This window comes from Phoca vitulina, unplaced genomic scaffold (assembly GCF_004348235.1).
Source record: "Phoca vitulina isolate PV1807 unplaced genomic scaffold, GSC_HSeal_1.0 scaffold14, whole genome shotgun sequence".
Taxonomy (NCBI): Eukaryota; Metazoa; Chordata; class Mammalia; order Carnivora; family Phocidae; genus Phoca; species Phoca vitulina.
Window position 1 is genome coordinate 17,791,362 of NW_022589717.1, and position 22,267 is coordinate 17,813,628.

At 36.4% G+C, this 22,267-nt stretch overlaps 1 protein-coding gene across 1 annotated transcript in view; it reads right to left on the reverse strand.

The window, feature by feature from the left end:
• CLGN (calmegin) overlaps positions 1 to 22,267 on the reverse strand; it is a 59,737-nt gene that overhangs the window by 33,201 nt on the left and 4,269 nt on the right. The window contains exons 2-4 of the mRNA XM_032412884.1: positions 8,167 to 8,319; positions 5,845 to 5,918; positions 5,126 to 5,184 (exon numbers count right to left, since the gene is read on the reverse strand). Coding sequence (XP_032268775.1) covers positions 5,126 to 5,184; positions 5,845 to 5,918; positions 8,167 to 8,310 — 277 coding nt within the window. The 5' untranslated portion in view covers positions 8,311 to 8,319. The remainder of the gene's footprint in view (positions 1 to 5,125; positions 5,185 to 5,844; positions 5,919 to 8,166; positions 8,320 to 22,267) is intronic.

Here is a 22,267-nt window from a genome sequence, read left to right on the forward strand (position 1 = left end):
TTTCCTTACACCATACACAAAAATAGACTCAAAATGGATGAAACACTTAAATGTGAGACAGTAATCCATCAAAATCCTAGAGGAGAACACAGACAGCAACCTGTGTGACCCTGGCCACAGCAACTTCTTGCTAGACATGTCTCCAAAGGCAAGGGAAGCAAGGACAAAAATGAACTATTGGGACTTCATCAAGATAAAAAGCTTTTGCACAGCAAAGGAAACAGTTGACAAAACCAAAAGACAACTGACAGAATGAGAGAAGATATTTGCAAATGATATATCAGATAAAGGGCTAGTATCCAAAATCTATAAAGAACTTGTCAAACTCAACACCCAAAGAACAAACCATCCAATCAAGAAATGGGCAGAAGGCATGAAGAGACATTTCTCCAAAGAAGACGTCCAAATGGCCAACAGACACATGAAGAAATGCTCAACATTACTCAGCATCCGGGAAATACAAATCAAAACCACAATGAGATACTACCTCACACCACTCAGAATAGCTAAAATTAACAAGTCAGGAAATAATAGATGTTGGCAAGGATGCAGAGAAAGGGGAACCCTCCTACACTGTTGGTGGGAATGCAAGCTGGTGCAGCCACTCTGGAAAACAGTATGGAGATTCCTCAAAAAGTTGAAAATAGAGCTACCCTATGACCCAGCAATTGCACTGGGTATTTACCCCAAAGATACAAATGTAGTGATCTGAAGGGGCACCTGCACCCCAATGTTTATAGCAGCAATGTCCACAATAGCCAAACTATGGAAAGAGCCCAGATGTCCATCGACAAGTAAATGGATAAAGAAGATGTATACACACACACACACACACACACACACACACACACACACAATGGAATACTACTCAGCCATCAAAAATGAAATCTTGCCATTTGCAATGACGTGGATGGAACTGGAGGGTATTATCCTAAGCGAAATAAGTCAATCAGAGAAAGACAATTATCATATGATCTCATTCATATGTGGAATTGAAGAAACAAGGCAAAGGATCATAGGTGAAGAGAGGAAAAAATAAAACAAGACAAAACCAGAGAGGGAGACAAACCGTAAGAGACTCTTAATCATAGGAAACAAACTGAGGGTTGCTGGAGGGGAGGGGGGTTGAGGGATGGGGTAACTGGGTGATGGACACTGGGGAGGGTATGTGCTGTAATAAGCACTGGGTATTATATAAGACTGATGAATCATAGACCTGTACCCCTGAAATAAATAATACATTATATGTTAATTAATTGAATTTAAATTTTTAAAAAAGGTTGATTGGGAGAAATAAAACAAAATTTTAAAATAAGAAATAATATCTGCAACTGTATGCATGTCTGCTCTTTTTTTCTCCTGAGAATGGTTTCATTTTCTTAGCTATAATTGGATTGTACTTCTCTGACTCTTCAATGAAATTACAGGATGTGGTTTGTTGCATGGATGTATCACCACTGTATTTTTAAAATGAGTTATTTTAAAATTACATGAGATAAAGAGCATCCTTAACACAAAATAAATAGTTTGCATCAGTTGATTTATTTTTACATATATGGTATTCATCAGCTACTTTCCTTATTTTGCAAAAGTTACTATGGGGATTTAGAGGCACCTGGCTGGCTCAGTTGGAGGAGCATGTGACTCTTGATCTTGGGGCCATAAGTCTGAGGCCCACATTGGGTGTAGAAATTACTTAAATAAATAAAACTTAAAAAATAATAAAAAATAAATTTTAAAAATTTATTATGGGGATTTAAATTTTATTTTGAAACCTGTATGCCTAATGAACATAAATTAAGGTCACCCTTCTCAGGCTAGGCCAATTAGCCCTCAGAACTTTTGACCAAGAAAGTAGCAAGCACTGGATAAGCACTAAGCTGTAATACGGCAAAGTTGAGTTAGCTCCTCTCTGGGCTGGGATTTTCCATGTTTAAGATCAGAAAGCTCCTGAAATTAGATTATGGTCTACAGATGGGCTGCCTGTAGCCCAAAAGTTGTGTTTTGGACTTTTTCTTTCTTCTTTTTAGAATAGAGAATAACCAAATCATATTAATTTGTATAAAATGTTCTAGTTTTGAGAATTAAAGATATTGCCTATTCCAATGAAACTCAAATTAGCAAAAACTATTTTCCAGTATCATACCAACTTATATTAATAATTTAATTTATATTAAAAATACCAACTTATATTAATATTTATTAACAGGCACTTATGAATCACTAATGCTTTTTATTTTTTTCCTTCCTACAAAAAAAAAAAAAAAAAACAGAAAAACTAAGTGTAAGAACCTGAACAGTCATGAGCCACAAAGAAATATTTTTTGATCTCTCATTGTGCAGAATTTATTGGGCTTCATAAAATGCATTTTTATTTTTTTTTTAAAGATTTTATTTATTTAGGGGTGCCTGGGTGGCTCAGTTGTTAAGTGTCTGCCTTCAGCTCAGGTCATGATCCCAGGGTCCTGGGATCGAGCCCCGCATCAGGCTTCTTGCTCAGCGGGAAGCCTATTTCTCCCTCTCCCACTCCCCTGCTGTGTTCCCTCTCTCGCTATGTATCTCTCTGTCAAATAAATAAAAAAATTTTTCCTTCCTAAAAAAAAAAAAAAGATTTTATTTATTTATTTGAGAGAGAGATGACGAGAGAGAACACAAGCCGGGGAGCCCAATGTGGGATTTGAAAAAGGTACCATCTAGCGCTTTAATTTTAGAAAACTTGTGCCAGGGAAATTATTGCTCAATGACAAGAGGTTTTTCTCAATTCCAAATAAACAACAACTTTCTATTAACTGATCATTTAGCCAAATTTTAGACAATACCGGTGAATATAAATTCTGGTGTAAACAAAAAAATTTTCTTTTAAGATTTTATTTATTTTAGAGAGAAACAGAGAGAGAGAGAGAGAGCACATTCTGGGGAGAGTAGCAGAGGGAGGGGCAGAGAATCCCAAGTGGACTCCATGCTGAGCGCAGAGCCATCTCATGACCCTGAGATCACCACCTGAGCGGAAACCAAGACTCAGATGATTAACCAATTGAGCCACCCAGGTGCCCCAATTCTAGGGTAAATAAAATTTTAAAAAGGGTTTTACATCCTGAAAGTTGGTTATTTAAATAATTAGTATTTATTCAATATTTATACTTAATCTGAAAAATGTAAGTGTATTCCAAATGCAAACTCTATACCCCAGCACCTTTCTCAGGTTTGCTTTCTCCTGACAAGCTCCGAATGAGCTTTATTCAAGTGGTACTTGACAGAAGCTGCCATTAACTACTGTGAATAATAAATATTCCTGCAAAAGAATCTAATATTAATCTCAACTAACCACTTTGTAAACAACGCTGCTACTATCAATATCCAAAATACCATTTTCAGGATCTAGCACTTTAAGATTCCATATTTTTCAAAGTTGCTTTTGAGATGTTGATAAAAGCCATTCAGAAACTATATTAAATCTAATATATGAGAAAATTATTTTCATGGATATTTAAGTTTAATGAGACTATAGACCAAACTTGAGTGCTAAGAAGTTTGGCTTTATGCTTGTTTGATTTTTAACTTTGAACTCAAGTAAAAACTCATTTAAACATTAAAAGTTGGGGCGCCTCGGTGGCTCAATCATTAAGCATCTGCCTTCAGCTCAGGTCATAATCCCAGGACCGAGCTCCGCATCGGGCTCCCTGCTCAGTGGGAAGCCTGCTTCTCCCTCTCCCACTCCCCCTGCTTGTGTTCCCTCTCTCGTTGTGTCTCTGTCAAATAAATAAAATCTTTAAAAAAATAAAAATAAAAATAAACATTAAAAGCCACTTCTGTCCCGCAAGAAATAGGGATTGAAACTCACTTGTAAGATAGACAATAACTTCATTTTAGGAAACTCCATCAATGGATTTTTCTAAAATTACAAATGTGAAAAAAATATCTACCTGAAGTTCTTGAAAAAACTAAAGTAGTGTAAACATAGTTTTTTTATTTTTATTTTTAAATAATCTCTACACCCAACGTGGGGCTTAAACGGTACAACCCTGAGGTCAAAAGTCACATACTCTTCTGAGTCAGCCAGATGCCCCAAACATAGATGTTTTAAGCCACGCATTCTGTTTAATAATGTGTATTTCCGTGGGTGTATTTTAGGTTGTGTTACATCTCTGCAGACTTCCTGCTTCTTTGGGTGAAATTATCCTTTTCCCTAAATGGATTTAGAGAATGAATGAAATATTGCTTGGTCTGAGCATGTGGTAAAGCTCTTTATGGAGAATATAAGCACATACAAACCCAGAGGAGTTGCTGGGATGGAGAACACTGCAAAGGAAGACATGCAGGTACGATCTCCATCTCACGCTAAAATAAACTAGGAAAAGGAATAGACAGCTGACATCCTACACCAGCTATTATCTCATGTACTGTTCTTGTCATTGTTGTCATGTAACAGCCTGTTGGGAGTCTGCATGTGAGGTCACATTCTTATGGGTATGAGGTCCTCTGAGAGAGGGAATTCCCACGATCAGTCACCTTGAGAAGAGGCTGATCTTGCTTTAGGATACAACCAAGGAGGAGGCTGGTTTTAGATTAGAAGGAAGAAGAAATTCTTTCATCATACTCCAAAAAAGTCCCGTTAGGGAAGATGACCCTTGCATATAGGACATTTCTTTCTATGGCAAAGCCTGAACAGTATACTAGCAGAGACCCAGACAGGGGATGTAAGGCCCAGAGATGTGGGCTCCAAGAGTAGCCACATATCTCCTAGCTCTCGTAGATTACCCCCCGTTCTGCACTGGCGAGGAGGATCTTGCCCTCAGTTACAACTTGACGGAGGTATGCCCGTGCTTGAGATGCGACGACAGAGAACAGCAGGAGCCAGGGAAACACTGCTGCTGGACAGGCCGCGACTAACTGCAGGGGAATGAAGATTCAACCCTTCCGAGTTAGGAAACCCGATGGTGGCTTAAGCATGGATCACCCAGGGACTTCCGGAAATAGACAAAAATAGACAAAAGACTGAACATTCTGTTGTGAAGCATGATGGCGGCCCAGACCCCATATATTATATTTAATAGAAATATAATTTCAAAAGCTAGTGAACTCAGGGTCATTCTGGTTTTACTGAATATTTAAATAAATATTTTACCATCATATATGGAAATCTCCGCATCTGTATCATCTTTCTTTGCTTTTGATAAGACCCACCTGTAAATAAAGATAAAAGCAAATACGTATCATTAAAACTAAAACCAGCAATTTATAGACACAATGCATATTAGAAATACAACAAAAGATTACCCAAAAGTCACTTCTCATTAAAAAATAAATGCTTAGAAGCTAAATAAAGATGCCCATATAGAATCTTGCAAGGTTAGAGTTAAATCATATTTGGAATCCACAATTTACTAGTTGCTTGATCATATGTGAGATATACTAAGCCTCAGTTTCCTCACCTGTAAAATGGAGATAAAGATAGTACTTACCTACCTACTTGGGACAGTGTCTGGTATATAATAATTAATAAATAGTAACATTTATTTTTTTAACCAATACTTAGGATGGAACAGTAATTTGAATTTGTCATCTGAAATCAGGTTAATAATATCTGTCTTTAGGAATGAAGAAATGTCATAAATTTTTACTTTATATTCATAATTCATTTGTATTATTTTCTTTGTATAAATGAATAACTCTTCAAGTTAAACATTTCTATCAATAATAAAAATGCATTAAGGTACTGGTTTACACTGACAAAGTAACAATTTTTACAGTTTTGTAGTAGAGGCAATTTTCACAGGCCAATAACCAATAACTTCAAAAAAGCTAATTAAATCAAAGAAAACATTCTCTTGAAAGAATACTCACCCAGCCAACCTTCCACTATCAAAAGTTTCTGTAAAATATACTTCTCCTATAGGTTGAGGTGTCTTATATTTAATCTAGAAAATAGATTTTTTAAAATCTAAAGTTATTCATCTTTGCAAATATTTTAATTAAATAATCTCACTAGTTAAGAACCCAGTATGTAGTAATGCACATATAAGTAAAATAAATAAAAGGTGACATGGCCTCAAAACGTCGCATCCTAGTACAGTAAGATACAAGACAGTATCAGAGATACAATGCCAGAAAAAAAATACTGTCTAAGTGCAAACAGAGAATACACTGATTCCTTCTGAAACAGGAGGGATGGGGAAAAATTCTATTAGAGAAGGCCTCATGATACAACTGACATGGCCTTGAAAGGATCCTAACAGGTGACAATATTTGGGAATACAAATCATTAGAAACAGAGGAAATACCATGATCCAACACATATAAGATAAAAAACATAGCAAGCATGTAGATGAGTTTAAAATTAACTCTTAAATTTCACTGTTACATGGTAGAGGATGAGGATACCATTTTGAGAGATTAGGAACCCAGAGAAGAAAAAGATTCAACAGAGAAAGCACTACAAAGCAAAGCACAGTTTCAAGGGCCCTGTACGCGTTAGCTGTGGTGATGATGATAATGATATTGGTGGTGGTGATATGGTGGTTCTTTTAATCCTTATAAGACTTCTGTGAGCAAAATACTATTATTGCACCCATCTTACATCCACTGTAACATGTAATGATAGGAACTCAGGCTGCCTGGCTCCAAAGCTTATACACTTAACTGCTGTGCTCTATCTATAGAACATACGAACAAAACAGTTTAAGAGATTAAAGATAATTTATTGACAAATTATCAAAAGATAATTTGAACTGATGATGAATGAATAAATTTTGCCTAAAGTAATAGATCAATTTGGGTCCTTTCTGAATCAATCTCTGTGATTTTATCCGTATGATTTCTTTTCTCAGCCTTTAGAGAAAAGGATGCAGAAGTACTTTTTCTATTCACTGTCTCTACCCCAACCTGATAGTACATTTCCTGTCCATTTAAGGGGGGTGGAAACCAATAATCAAACACAATTCCACATAATTACTGATGGGTCAAGATTCCACTTCCTATCATTTTTTCAAATATCACCAAATGCAGTTGAAGTGGTCGGTATCTCCCAATTCCTTTGAAGTATTAACCTCCAAAGACCCTTGTAGGAGCTGTACCTAAGTCAATCATCAGCGCTTTGATTACTTACTTTCTGTAGAGTGCATAACTAGGTTTTAAAAGAAATGTCCTTGTGGAGTTTAAACTTTAACAAGAGAAAGAATATTCACCTTAAACAGCCAAACAACACTTTCATTTGCGAATGAAAAACTCTCAAGGTAAGTGAGGTGAAGAAGTCTGTACCAGCCATAGGCTATGGTCCTCGGCCCTTGAATTAGCTGCTATAGCACAATACAACTCATCCATTCTTACCAGCAACAAGATTTCTGACAAATTTTCTTTTTTTTTTTTTATTTATTTATTTGAGAGAGAATGAGAGACAGAGAGCATGAGAGGGAAGAGGGTCAGAGGGAGAAGCAGACCCCCTGCCGAGCAGGGAGCCCGATGCGGGACTCGATCCCGGGACTCCAGGATCATGACCTGAGCCGAAGGCAGTCACTTAACCAACTGAGCCATCCAGGCGCCCCGATTTCTGACAAATTTTCTGATTGTCTCAATATTATCTATGAATATTCCTCAATGTAAAAGTTCTTCTGGATTGTCAGGATGTACAAAAATCTCTGCAAGGTTTTTCAGACTCCTGTGAGTCACCACCTCAAACCACATCTTAACAATGCCGAGCCACAAACACAGGTGAGCCTTATTAACTGCCTACCTCATGATCACTTCCCTTTCTTATTCATCCTCCTAGTTAGCATTTCCTTTCCTCAGGGAAATAAGAAAAACTACTTACTTTACACTTCTAGGAGAACTGCAAATTATACTACCTTATCTCCTATCTGAAGAGGGCTGGTAGTGTCAGAAGAATGAAAACCTTTCTCTTAGATAGAAGTCCATCAGTCCTCTTCAGCAGTGACAAATTCCTATTCTGATAGTAAAAACCTTCCCCGTATTTACTTTGTAATAAAACTGTACTAGGTGCAATGCATAAATTTCTGTAATACATGGGCACTCTAATAGTTGGGGGAAAAACAGTGTTTTTCTATTTGTTTAGAAAATGAATACTGTTAGAACTGAAATGAATCTTAAGAGGTCACTCTCCTCTGTATCCTGTAAAGGAATAACTTACAACTCATTTCTCAATAACCTTACCTCTGAGGAGAGTTCACCTTCAATAACATCAGTCTCCTCTGAATTTTCATCAAAATCTTCCATCTCAACACCATCATCCATAAATTCTGCATTAATTGAGATGAACAGAAGCCCCAAACATAGCCAAAAGCTTTGGAAATGCATACTGATTACCTGTGAAGTTAAAAGTTATCAGTGAAAATAAAAGTTGTGAAAAATACATAAGTACACTTACAAAGAAATAATTTTTCTTTAATACCGCCTTTATTGTAGGATGGCTTTTAAAACAAATCATTGACAAAATTATTTAAATTACACTTTGAACAAATAAAAACACAAACTTCAAATCCCACAGGACACAGATTCTAGAGCTACCCACCTGCCTCTAAAAACAAAGAGCCAAGGAGCAACTGGGTGGCTCAGTCTTTGTTAAGCACCTAACTCTTGGTTTCCGCTCAGGTCGTGATCTCAGAGTCCTGAGATCCAGTCCTACCTAGGGCTCTGTTCAGCAAGGAGTCCACTTGTCCCTCTCTCTCTCCCTCTGCCCTCCCTCTGCACATGCGTGCACTCACACTCTCTCATAAATAAATAAATAAATAAATAAATAAATAAATAAATAAATAAAATCTTTTAAAAAACAAAGAGCCAAGCATTTAAACCTAAAGATATCAACAACAGTGATTACCAAACTCAAATAATATGTGGACCCCTGGGGTGCCTGGGTGGCTCAGTTAGTTAAGAGTCTGCCTTCAGCTCAGGTCATGATCAGTGGGGAGCCTGCTTCCCCCTCTCCTTCTGGCTTGTGCTCTCTCTCACTATCTCTGTCTCTGTCTCTCTCTCTCTCTCTCAAATAAATAAAATCTTAAAAAAAAAATATGTGGACCCTTTTAAAAGAAAGAAATAAGGATCATGATTCTCAAATGTTTGTTTTTTTATTACAGTGTTGCTTAAGTACATATAAACATACAACCAGAGTTTCATAATTATGAAACCAAAGTACCCTTACATATAAACACAAAAAAAACTAAAGAAAAATAATTTTATCACAATTTAATGTGACAGTCTTTTCATGAATCAAATCACAGCTAAAAGAACAATCAAACTGCAATCAGGTTGACGAAGTTGGATAACATTCTTTTACATTTATCATAATACTTTGATGACTCAATAATTTAAACATTTCTCTATTTAAATACTGCAAAATGTCCATTCCTTATTATAACATTACTTGAGCAGAAACCAAATATAATTTGGCTGCCTCCTGGCAGAAAATATATGATTTGTATAATTATGTCTTTTTTTTTTTTTAAAGATTTTATTTATTTATTTGACAGAGAGAGATAGCAAGAGCAAGAACACAAGCAGGGGGAGCGGGAGAGGGAGAAGCAGGCTTCCCGCTGAGCAGGGAGCCCAATGCGGGGCTCGATCCCAGGACCCTGGGATCATGACCTGAGCCGAAGGCAGACGCTTAACGACTGAGCCACCCAGGCGCCCCTGTATAATTATGTCTTGCTCTATTCCCATTAACATGTTAAAATTCAAGTTTTATTTTTTGGTGCCAATGGCCTTTTAAACACAAAGTAAATGTGGACACCGAAAGAGTGTGGCAGTCCTTGGTTATAAGGTGGGCAGGTGATCCAGATGATCCATAGTATAGTTCTACTACTTTTTCTTTTTTTTTCAGTTACCATCAACATGACAAATTTTTTAAAAAGTAAATTCTTAGAGGGGCGCTTGGGTGGCTCAGTCATTAAGTGTCTGCCTTCAGCTCTGGTCATGATCCCAGGGTCCTGGGATCGAGCCCGCATTGGGCTCCCTGCTCCGCGGGAAGCCTGTTCTCCTTCTCCCACTCCCCCTGCTTGTGTTCCCTCTCTCGCTGTGTCTCTCTCTGTCAAAATAAATAAATAAATAAAATCTTTAAAACAAACAAACAAAAAAAGTAAATTCTTAGAAAGAACGCTTAGATCTTCCACAAAATATCTATAGCCCCTACATGGGTCTGCTTAAGAAACACTGGATTTATGAGATAAGCAATTTACATCCACCAGAATGGTTATAATCAAAAAGAGACAATAACAAGTGCTGGGAGGATGTGGAGAAATTAGAACTTTTATACCCTGCTGGCAGGAATGTAAAATGATGCAAGTTTTGGAAGACTGTATGGTAGTTCTTCAAAATGTTAAAAATAGAATTACCCTATAACCTAGCAATTCCACTACTAGGTATCTGCCCAAGAGAAACAAAAACAGGTATCTACACAAAACGTAAATATAGATGTTTAAAGAAACATTTTTCATAATAACCAAAAAATAGAAACAACCCAAATGTCCATCACCTAATGGTTAAACAAAATGTGGGCTATCTATACAATAAAATATGATTTACCAATAAAACAGAATGGAGTACTGATATGTTACAAGATAGATGAATCTCAAAAAACATGCTGAGTGAAAGAAGCCAGTAATAAACCACCACAGATTGCATGATCCCACTGAAAAGACACAGGCAAATCCATAGAAACAAAAAACAGATTTAGTGAGTGCCTAGGAAAAGGAGTGGGAAGAAAGGGTTAAGGGGTAATGAAAATGTTCTAAAATTGTGGTTAAAAATGGTTACATAACTCTGTAAATGTATTAAACCCCATTCACTTTCACACATTAAACAAGTGAACTGGAGGTGTACAATGTATTAATAAAGCTGTTTTTAGAAAAGAAACATCAGATTATAAAAAGCTTTCTTCCATATAGTTAGCCCAAATGATTAGAACTCTTCTTTTTTTAATCTCCAATGCCTATATCCCTCATCCATCCACCCACCTCCCCTCTGGTAACCATCAGTTTGCTCTCTATAGTTAAGAATCTGCTTCTTGGTTTTCTCTTTTTTTCCTTTGTTCTTTTGTTTTGTTTCTTAAAATTCCACATATGAGTGAGATAATATGGTATTTGTGTTTCTCTGACTTACTTTGCTCAGCATAATACTCCCTAGCTCTATCTGTGTTGTTGCAAATGGCAAGATTTCATTCTTTTTTATGGCTGAGTAATATTCCTGTGTGTTTTGTGTGTGTGTGTGTGTGTGTGTGTGTGTGTACACACCACAACTTTATCCATTCAACCACCAATGGACACTTGGGCTGCTTCCATGATTTAGCTATTGTAAATGATGCTGCAATAAATATAGGGGCACATATATCCCTTGAATTAGTGCTTTTATATTTCTGGGGTAAATACCCAGTAAATACCCAGTAGTGCAATTCCTGGATCATAGGGTAGTTCTATTTTAATTTTTTTGAGGAACCTCCATACTGTTTTCTACAATGGCTACACCAATTTGCATTCCCACCAACACTGCAAGAGGGTTCTTTTTACTCCACATCTTTGTCAACATTTATTGTTTCTTGTGTTTTGATTTTAGCCATTCTGACTGATATAAAGTGATATCTCATTGTAGTTTTGATTTGCATTTCCTTGATGATAAGTGATATCAGGCATCTTTTCATGTCTATTAGCCATCTGTATGTCTTCTTTGGAGAAATGTCTGTTCAAGTCTTTTGCCCATTTTTAATTGGATTATTTGGTTTTGGGGTGTTGAGTTGTATCAGTTCTCTATATACTTTGTTTACTAACCCTTTACCAGGTATGCCATTTGCAAATATCTTCTCCCATTCAATAGGTTTCCTTTTAGTTTTGTTGTTTCTTTCACTGTGCAGAAACTTTTTTGATGTAGTCCCAATAGTTTATTTTTGCTTTTATTTCCCTTGCCTCAGGAGACATATTTAGAAAAATGTTGCTACAGCCAATGTCAGAGAGATTACTGCCTGTGCTCCCTTCAAGGATTTTTATGGTTTCAGGTCCCACATTTAGGTCTTTAATCCATTTTTAGTTTGTTTTTGTGAATGGTGTAAGAACGTGGTCCAGTTTCATTCTTTTGTATGTGGCTGTCCAGTTTTCCCAACACCATTTGTTGAAAAGACTTTTTCCCATTGCATATTCATTCCTCCTTTGTTGAAAATTACGTGACCGTGTAATTGTTTTCTGTTCTATTCCATTGATCTGTGTCTATTTTTATGCCAGTACCATACTGTTTTAATTACTACCACTTTGTAATATAACTTGAAGTCTGGAATTGTGATACCTCCAGTTTTATTTTTCTTTTTTAAGATTGCTTTGGCTATTTGAGGTCTTTTGTGGTTCCATACAAATTTTAGGATTGTTTGTTCTAGTTCTGTGAAAACTGCTGTTGGTATTTCAATAGGGATTACATAAATGTGTCAATTGCTTTGGGTAGAACAGACATTTTAACAATATTTGTTCTTCCAATCTATGAGCATGGAAATGTTTTTCCATTCCTTTGTATCATCTTGAATTTCTTTCATCAGTGTTTTATAGTTTTCAAAGTAGAGGTCTTTTCACCTCTTTGGTTAAGTTTATTCCTAGATATTTTATTGTTTTGGGTACAATTGTAAATGGGATTGTTTTCTTAGTTTCACTTTCTGCTGCTTCATTCTTAGCATATAGGAATGCAACAGAAGATTTTGGGTCCTGCAACTTTACTGAATTCATTTATCAGTTCTAGTAGTTTTTGGGTGGAGTCTTTAGAGTTTTCTATATATAATAATATGTCATCTGCACATAGTGAGTTTTACTTCCTCCTTACCAATCTGGATGCCTTTTATTTCTTTATGTCATCTAATTGCTTTGGCTAGGACTTCCAGTATTCTGTTGAATAAAAGTGGTGAGAGTGGACATCCTTGTCTTGTTCCTGACCTTAGGGGGAAAGCTCTATGTTTTTCACCATCGAGTATTGTGTTGGCTGTAGGTTTTCATATAAGGCCTTTATTATTTTGAGATTTGTTCCTTTCTAGACCTACTTTGCAGAGGGTTTTTGTTTTTTTTTGTTTGTTTTTTACCATGAATGGATTTTGTACTACTTCAGATGCTTTTTCTGCATATACTGAAATGATCATATGGTTTTTATCCTTTCTCTTATTGATGTGACATATCATGTTGATTGTTTTATGAATATTAAACCACCTTGCATCCCAGGAATAAATCCCACTTGACTGTGGTATATGATTTTTTAAATATATTGTTGGATTCAGTTTGCTAATATTTTGTTGAGGATTTTTGCATCTATATTCATGAGAAATACTGGCCTGTAGTTCTCTTTTTTTGTGATGTCTTTATCTGGTTTTGGTTTCAGGCTAATGCTGGCTTCATAGAATGAATTTGGTTTCCTTCCTGTGGTATTTTTTGGAATGGTTTGAGAAGAATGGGTATTAACTCTTTTTTCAGTATTTGGCAGAATTTGCCTGTGAAGCCATCTGGTCCTATACTTTCGTTTGTTGGGAGTTTTTTGATTACTGATTCCATTTCATTGCTGGTGCTTGGTCTGTTCAAAATTTTCTATTTCTTCCTGCTTTAATTTTGATAGGTTACACATTTCTAGGAATTTATCCATTTCTTCTAAGTTGTCCAATTTGCTGGCATATAGGTTTTTATAATATTCTGTTACAATTGTTTGTATTTCTGCAGTGTCAGTTGTTTCTCTCCTCTTTCATTGGTAATTTTATTTGAGTCCTCTCTCTTTTTTTTTTTTTTAATAAGTCTTGCTAGAGGTTTATCAATTTTGTTGATCTTTTCAAAGAACTAGTTCCTGGTTTCATTGATCTGTGATTAGAACCCTTCCTAATGAGATCAAAACTTAAGTGAATATGTGGGCCAGTTAAGCCTTGATTTCTTCTATGGGACACTGGCTATAACACTGAAGTTTACTTTGAAAAATGCATGTTGTTTTTTTTTTAATTGACCAATCTACCATAATAGGAATATTCTATATTAAAAAGTATGTTAATACCACCCTCTTTATGGACAAAGACAACACAAAAAATGATGTATGCTGTTATTTGTTAGAAGAGTTTGAGCTCCCTGAATCATAATAAAAAGAGGTGTAACTGAGATAGAAAGTAAATTTAAAGAGATCAATTTTTTTATGTTAGTTACCATACAGTACATTAGTTTTTGATGTAGTGTTCCATGATTCATTGTTTGCATATAACACCCAGTGCTCCATGCAATACATGCCCTCTTTAATACCCATCACCAGGCTAACCCATCCCCCCAACCCCCTCCCCTCTAAAACCCTCAGTTTCTTTCTCAGAGTCCATAGTCTCTCATGGTTTGTCTCCCCCTCCAATTCCCCCCCCTTCATTTTTCCCTTCCTTCTCCTAATGTCCTCCATGCTATTCCTTATGTTCCACAAATAAGTGAAACCATATGATAATTGACTTTCTCTGCTTGACTTATTTCACTTAGCATAATCTCCTCCAGTCCCATCCATGTTGATGCAAAAGTTGAGTATTCATCCTTTCTGATGGCTAAGTAATATTCCATTGTATATATGGGCCACATCTTCTTTATCCATTCGTCTGTTGAAGGGCATCTTGGCTCTTTCCACAGTTTGGCTATTGTGGACATTGCTGCTATGAACACTGGGGTGCATATGGCCCTTCTTTTTACTACATCTGCATCTTTGGGGTAAATAGCCAATAGTGCAATTGCTGGGTCATAGGGTTGCTCTATTTTTAATTTTTTGAGGAACCTCCACACTGTTTTCCAAAATGGCTGTACCAACTTGCATTCCCACCAACAGTGTAAGAAGGTTCCCCTTTCTCCACAACCTCTCCAACATTTGTTGTTTCTTGCCTTGTCAATTTTTGCCAGTCTAACTGGTGTAAGGTGGTATCTCAGTGTGGTTTTGAATTGAATTTCCCTGATGGCTAATGATGATGAACATTTTTTTCATGTGTCTGTTAGCCATTTGTATGTCTTAAAGAGATCAATTTAACTCAATAACCATAGGTAGGTTTATTTAAATTCTTTTTTACTAACTGGCACAGGAATGAGTACATTTGCAAATTGCTTATGAATTATTAATAATTCTAAAAGCTTCGGTTCTAAAGTTTTAAGAGCCTCCCATGATTTCCATAATGTAGTAAAGTGTCTTGCTTGACTCACTATCAATAACATTTAAGTAAAACAGAAATGCATAAAATAATAGTAGTAATAACGACCATTAATATCACTTATGGCCTACATCATCTTCTTCAAAATGAACACACACTTTAGTTTCTTGATAATTAATTTGTTGAAAAAATATATTCTAAGTGCTTTGACTTCTGGTGTATTGGGCTGCTGGGAAAGTTAAGGGGAAACCAAGCAGGCAGTACTCTACTGGAACCCTCTTCTTACTTCATCCAGAGCAATCCCATTCTGTTTTCTATATTATAGTTCTTCCTAACTTTCCTTCAGAAATAAATAATTGACAAAGCTTCAGGAAAAAAGTTTAGAAAATCTTTTACCTTAAAAATCTGAATCTCTAAAGTTCTATGACTATGCTCATGCATTTGCATAAAGCAATGCGCTAAATTAATCTCTGCAGCCCAGGACATGAATAAGAAGGTATTATTATTTCCAATCTACAAACTGAAAACAGATTTAACAACTTGGTCAAAGTCACATGGGTTGGAAATGTGAAACAAGATCAGAATCTAGATCTGTACATCAAGATACCATGCTACCTCATATTTTAATCTTATCCCGCTGCATTATTATGTGCTTTTTGATAAAACAACAGAAAGAAATTACAAAAATGGTAACAGCACATACTTTGAACCCCTTGGAAATTTCTCAAATTTAGATTATTAGTATTAAGCTATGAAGATATTTACCCAGAAATGACCATATTACCTTAATACAGAAGTAAAATACTTAAAAATAAACTGCTCTTGGTCACAAACCATTCTGCAAGCAATACAGTTCTATAGATAATAGTCTCCATTTAAAAATTATGTAGGTCAAGGTCATTGCTGCTATTTATTCCTTTTAAATAAGAATCAGAAATACAGACCTAATAGTTTCTGCTTAATTCTTGAGTGCTCTATAATTATTCAGTGATGGACCAGCTGATAACTAAGAATTAAATCATGAAGGTCACAGTATTACCTGTCACACTATGGTGCCAATATGTCATCAGCTCCAAACAAAATTGTGAGGTTTGTCACATATCATTTCTTAAAGGAAGTGGTAAAATATGGCCAGGCCTGCATTGTAGCTTTGAGAGGCTGACAATGAAGTAATACTACAAAACACAACTAACTAATTTGTGCAGTTAAACTATTTTTTTTAACTGTGGTAGAATACACAACATAAAAGTTAACATTTTTTAAAACAATTTTAACCATTCAATTCAGTAGTGCTAGGTACATTTACACTGTTGTACAACCAATCTCCAGAACTCTTTTCATCTTATAAAACTAAAATTCTATACCATTAAACAACAACTTTCTAATTCTCCCTCTCTCAAGCCCCTGGCAACCACCATTCCTTTATTAGTTCAACATGTTTTTTTGGTAGAGTTTAGGTTTTGTCTACATGTAAGATCATGTTATCTATGAATAAATTTTATTTCTTTTTCTTGCCTAATTGCTCCTGTTAGGACTTCTAATACTATGTTGAATAGAAGTGACAAAAACAGGCATACTTGTTTTGTTCTAGTTCTCAGAGGAAAGGTTTTCAGTCTTTCATCATTGAGTATGGTGCTAGCTTTTGGCTTTTCATATATGGCCTTTATTATGTTGAGGTAGTTTCTTTCTATTCACAGTTTGTTGAGTGCCTTTATCATAAAAGGGTGTTGAATCTTGTCAAATGGTATTGTTGCATTAACTGAGATGATCATGTTTTTTTTTCCCCTCCATTTTGGTAATGGGTTATATTACATTGATTGATTTTCATATGTTAAATCATCCTTGCATGCCAGGAATAAATCCCACTTGTTCATGGTATATAATCTTTTTTTTTTTTTTTTTTAAGATTTATAAGAGAGATAGAGAGAATGCAAGCAGGGGGAGGGACAGAGGGAGAGGCAGAGAGAGAATCCCTGCTGAACATGGAGCCCAACACAGGGCTCAATTTCACAACCCTGAGATCATGACCTGAGCCGAAATCAACAGTCAGACACTTAACTGACTGAGGCACCCAGGCGCCCTGTTGTATAATCTTTTTAATGTGCTGCTGAATTCTGTTTGCTAGTATTTTGTTAAGGATTTTTGCATCAATATTCATTACGGATATTGGTCTGTAGTTTTCTTGTAGCTTCGTTGTCTGGCTTTGGTATCGGGATAACCCTACCCTCACAGAATGAGTTTTGAAGTGTTCCTTCCTCTTTAATTATTCAAAACAATTAGAGGAGGACTGGTGTTAATTTTTCTTTCAATGTTTGGTAGACTTTATTAGGTAAGCCATATGCTCCTGGTCTTTTATTTGTTGGGAGGTTTTTGATTACTGATTCAATCTCCTTACTAGTTCTCGGTCCTGTTTCATCATGATTTAGTCTTAATAGATTGTACGTTCTAGGAATTCATCCATTTCATTTAGATTATCAAGCTGTTGGCATATAATTCTTCATAATACTCTCTTACAGTCCTTTTTATATCTATAGAATCAGGTGTAATGTCCCTTCTTTCACTTCTGATTTTAGTTGAGTCTTCTTTTTTTTCTTACTCAATGTAGCTAAAGGTTAGTTAATTTTGTTGATCTTTTTGAAAAACCAACTCTCGGTTTCGATGATTTTCTCTATTATTTATCTACTCTCCATTCCATTTATCTCTCATTGAATCTTTATTATTTCCTTCCTTCTGCTAGTTTGGGTTTTTCTAGTTCCTTAAGGTATAAAGTTAAGTTGTGAATTTGAGATTTTTATTTTTTAATGTAAACATCAACAGCTATACATTTCCCTCTTAACAAAATTTTCACTGTATCCCATTAAGTTTTGGTATGTTGCATTTCTGTCATCTATCTCAAGATATTTTCTAATTTCCTTTTTGGCCTTTTGGTTGTTTATATAGATGTGGGTTTTTCTGTTTTCCTTCTGCTACTGATTTCTGACTTCATTACATTATAATTGGAAAAAATACTTTGTATGATTTCAGTTTTTAAAAATTTATTAAGATTTGTTTTTTGGACTAATATATTGTCTATCCTATAAAATATTCCATGTGCACTTAAGAAAAATAATCTATTTTGAGGCCAACACAGGCATGTGAGCCCTCTGTGGCCGTGATTGTTTGTGTGCTGTGGCGCACACAGGGTAAGGTCGGGAACGCCCAGGCCTGAGAGGGGGAAAAGTCTCCCTCGCCTTGTTGTGTGCCTATGCCTCAGGCATCCGGTCAGCTGAGAAATGGCTCATGATGTTTTGAGTAATCTTGGGCACATTGTTCCTTGTGACGCCCACCGAGGAGAGTGGCTTCGTGTGCGGGGATGTGATGATCAGATAACATCCTGCTTCAAATGTATATGCGGGGTGTTGTCTAATCTCAGCATTCCTGCATAGGATTTGATTCTATCTCTATGTAGTTTCGGGGAATGGGTCATGAAGTACCTTTGCACAAGAGCTGATCAGAGAATGAGATTTACTTAAGATATGTAATTATTCCGGTGCAACCGGAGTTGATTTGTTTTTGTCCTCTCTTGCGTAAAGAAGTATCGGGATATCTTAATGCTTACATTGTTAATCAGTAACAATATATTTTGATTGTAAAGAGTATATAAGATGTCAAGAAATAAATGGCAGTATGCAGTTGCAAGTGCTGCCTTTGCTCTGCATCCCCTGTGTCCTGGTGATTTCGCGACCCTTACCCAGGGACCCCAACGCACTAGACGTTGACACTATTTGAATCAATATTCATCAGTGATATTGGTCTGTACTTTTCATGTAGTGTCTTTGCCTGGCTTTGGTATCTGGGTAATACTGCCCTCACAGAATGACTTTGAAAGTATTCCCTCCTCTTCGATTTTTTGGGAGAGTTGGAAGAAGATTGGTATTAATATTTATTTCAACTGATTGGTATTAATTTTTCTCTCTGTCATTAGATGGAGTGTTCTCTATAATACATCTATTCAGTCCAATTGGTATATAGTGTTGTTCAAGTTTTCTGTTTCCTTATTGATTTAAATGGTTGTCCTAAGTTATGCATGTTTAGTGCAGCAAGAATTTGTTTATATGGTATAAGGTAGAACATTTAATGCTAATGCTATCCCCCCTTCCCTGCTTACAAACATATAAAAGCTAGCAGGTCCAGGATTCTAAGCTTCCTATGTATTCCTTACTCCACGAGATTGCTGAAGTCACCAAATATCATTTGTGCCTTCCTGAGGAAGAAGAGAGGCACTGGAGAAGTACATCCATTTTCCTGTATCTTTGGTCTCGTGTATGTTCTTCGCACTGCTTCTGGGCTCATTCAATAACAAGTTAAAGTACAAGTAACTTTGGCCAAGTATGAGATACCATTCTTGCTAATATTTGAAACCAAGACCAAGCAGCCCAATCAACCTCAAAGAGTTTCACCAACATCACCTACAAGCCCTCTTCAATCTCCACTGTGAGCCCACAATCACAAATTATAATGTGCAGCTCGTTTACTGGTACTGAAGTAATGCTCACTCCCACATCAAAGGTAGCTGGAGCACTAAAAGGAAAGACAATCACAGGATACCCAATAATTGTAAAGTGCGAGAGAGATCGCTGGCTGATCACCAAGCTTTTTTGTCTTTTTCCAGGGGACATGGCTGGACTATATTTCCTTTGGAGTTAGGTGAGGCCCCAAAAAGCCAATAATGTAGGTATAGGCTGAGTCTGAGGGCCTGAGAGCCAGGAAAGCCAATGATGTAGGTGAAGTCTGAGTCTGAAGGCCTGAGAGCCAGGGAAGCCAATGATGTAGGTATAGGCTGAGTCTGAGTCTGATATAAGTTTCAGTCTGAGCCAGGAGGCTCCAGACCCAAACACAGCCAATTATTCAGCTTGAGTCCAAAGACAGAAAACGACAGAAGTGCCAGCTCTGACAGCCAGGCAGGAGGAATTCCCTCTTCCTCACTGGAGGGTCAGCCCCTCAGTTCAATTCAGGCTTTCAATGGATTGGATGAAGGCTACCTGCACCGGGGAGGGCAATCTGCGTTACTCAGTCTATCACTCAAACGTTAACCTCATCCAAAACCACCCTCACATACACACCCAGAATAATGTCTAAGTACCTGGGCACCTCGTCGTTCAGTCGAGTTGATACATACAACTAACCGCCACAAGCCACCCACTCCTCCAGAATCCACTCTGGCAGCCAGAAACTGTGTTAGGTCTCTGGGATATTTTCATTTTCTATTTATTTGAGCATTACCTTAACTAACACATACTTTTGACTAAAACCCGGTATTTTTTTTTTCTAAGTCAGAGAAATCTAGAAACAATGAAAAGACCTCAAGCAATACAACAAAAAGTAGAGAAAGAACCATAACAGCAGAAATAATAATTGAAAATGCAACTTTCTGGCAGTTCAGACACCACAGTACTATAAAACATTCCAAGGATCCTGGATCTGATCCTATAAAGTGAGAAACTACTGAAGTTCTGAGATTAATGAAAGGAACAGAGCTGAAGTCCTGGATATAAAAGTATTATTTGAGTTATACACTAAGGTCATTTTCAAAATAATTTATATATTTATTTATTATATATAAATATAATATATAACATTATATAAACATTAGAATGATATACTTACTTACGTATTTAGGGTTTATACTACCTCTGCATAGTTCCAAAAGAATAGCTTAAGGCATCGTGCAAAACACAAAACAGACAAAAATATAAGCCTGCTGAGGACTGGAACTCCTTCTCATTTCTGTATTCACAGTACCCAAGAGTGCTGGCACATGATGAATAGGAACAGAAACACATTTATAGAATGAATGAATGCATGCATGCATGAATGAATGAATGAATGAGTGCCTAAGTGAGAGGGAAAAAAGGGAAATAGATGTTACTAAGCAACCAACTGGAATGAGTTTGTTGTTGAGGAGCACTGCAGCAATAAATTTAGTGAAGGGTTTCTACTCACTTAGAGAAAAGCCAGAAATAAAGGGAGTTTTCACTGTCTACAAAAGTCTACAAGATCCTTAAAGAGAAAAATCCTATTTTAGAATTAATGGCTAGAAAAATTTATGGACTAAATCCTTACATAATAGATGTCTGTAACTACTGTTTTGAGAGAAAAATAGTTATGTAAATACTTCTAACACTGGCCCTCTAAAGTTTGTTAGGACATTGGTAAAACTAACACAATAAAAGCACTTATATAGAGAAGAGAAATAATGGTCTAGAAAGTTTGCATTTTATGATCTAATTTAATATGGGAAAATTAATCATATTTTTAAATTCTACTCTACATCTATGAAGAAACATCTCTTATTATGAGTTATTTCAGAGTCTTGTTACAGACAGACTGCATTTTAACAACCCAATTCATAATTTGCTAGAAAAGATAGTAAACAGAAAAATCAGATTAAAAGGTTTTATGTTACCATATCACAAAATAAAACAGGACAGATTCTCACCAAAATTAGAGGGCATTCTGTGTAGCACATAGAAAATTCACTTTGAAGGATCACAGAAAATCCAAGGTGGAGAGGTAGGGAACAGTGGCATCTTAGAAGGCAACCTTCTTCCAAAGACGCTGCAAGACTCCATTTGAAATGCAGCCATTTTCTCACAAAAGAAACTAGCATGCTTCAGAATGAACTGCACCAGGGATTTGTTAATTTCATGATGGCTATGTGTCCAGAAATTCAGGGGAAGTCAGCCAGTAGATATTAACATTCATCATTCACAAATTCGTTTAACAAATATTTATGATTGCCAATTACATGCCAGGAATTATGTCACACACTGAATTTACCGTAATTAGTGAAACATACATAGCCCTTGATCTCAAAGAGCTTATAGTATAGGATGGAAAGCCAACATTGAAAAATTAACCCAGGTATTACATGTAAACCATAGTAAGTGACAGAAAAGTAAGTTCGTTCTAAGAGTTGGTAGTTGGGGAACTGAATTTACATGGTAGGGGAAAGATCAGAGGAAGCCTCCTTGAGAAAGTTACATTTAAAGTGTGATGGAGGGGCGCCTGGGTGACTCAGTTGGTTAAGCGTCTGCCTTTGGCTCAGGTCATGATCCCAAAGTCCAGGGTTTGAGCCCCACATTGGGCTCCCTGCTCAGCGGGGAGTTTGATTCTCTCTCT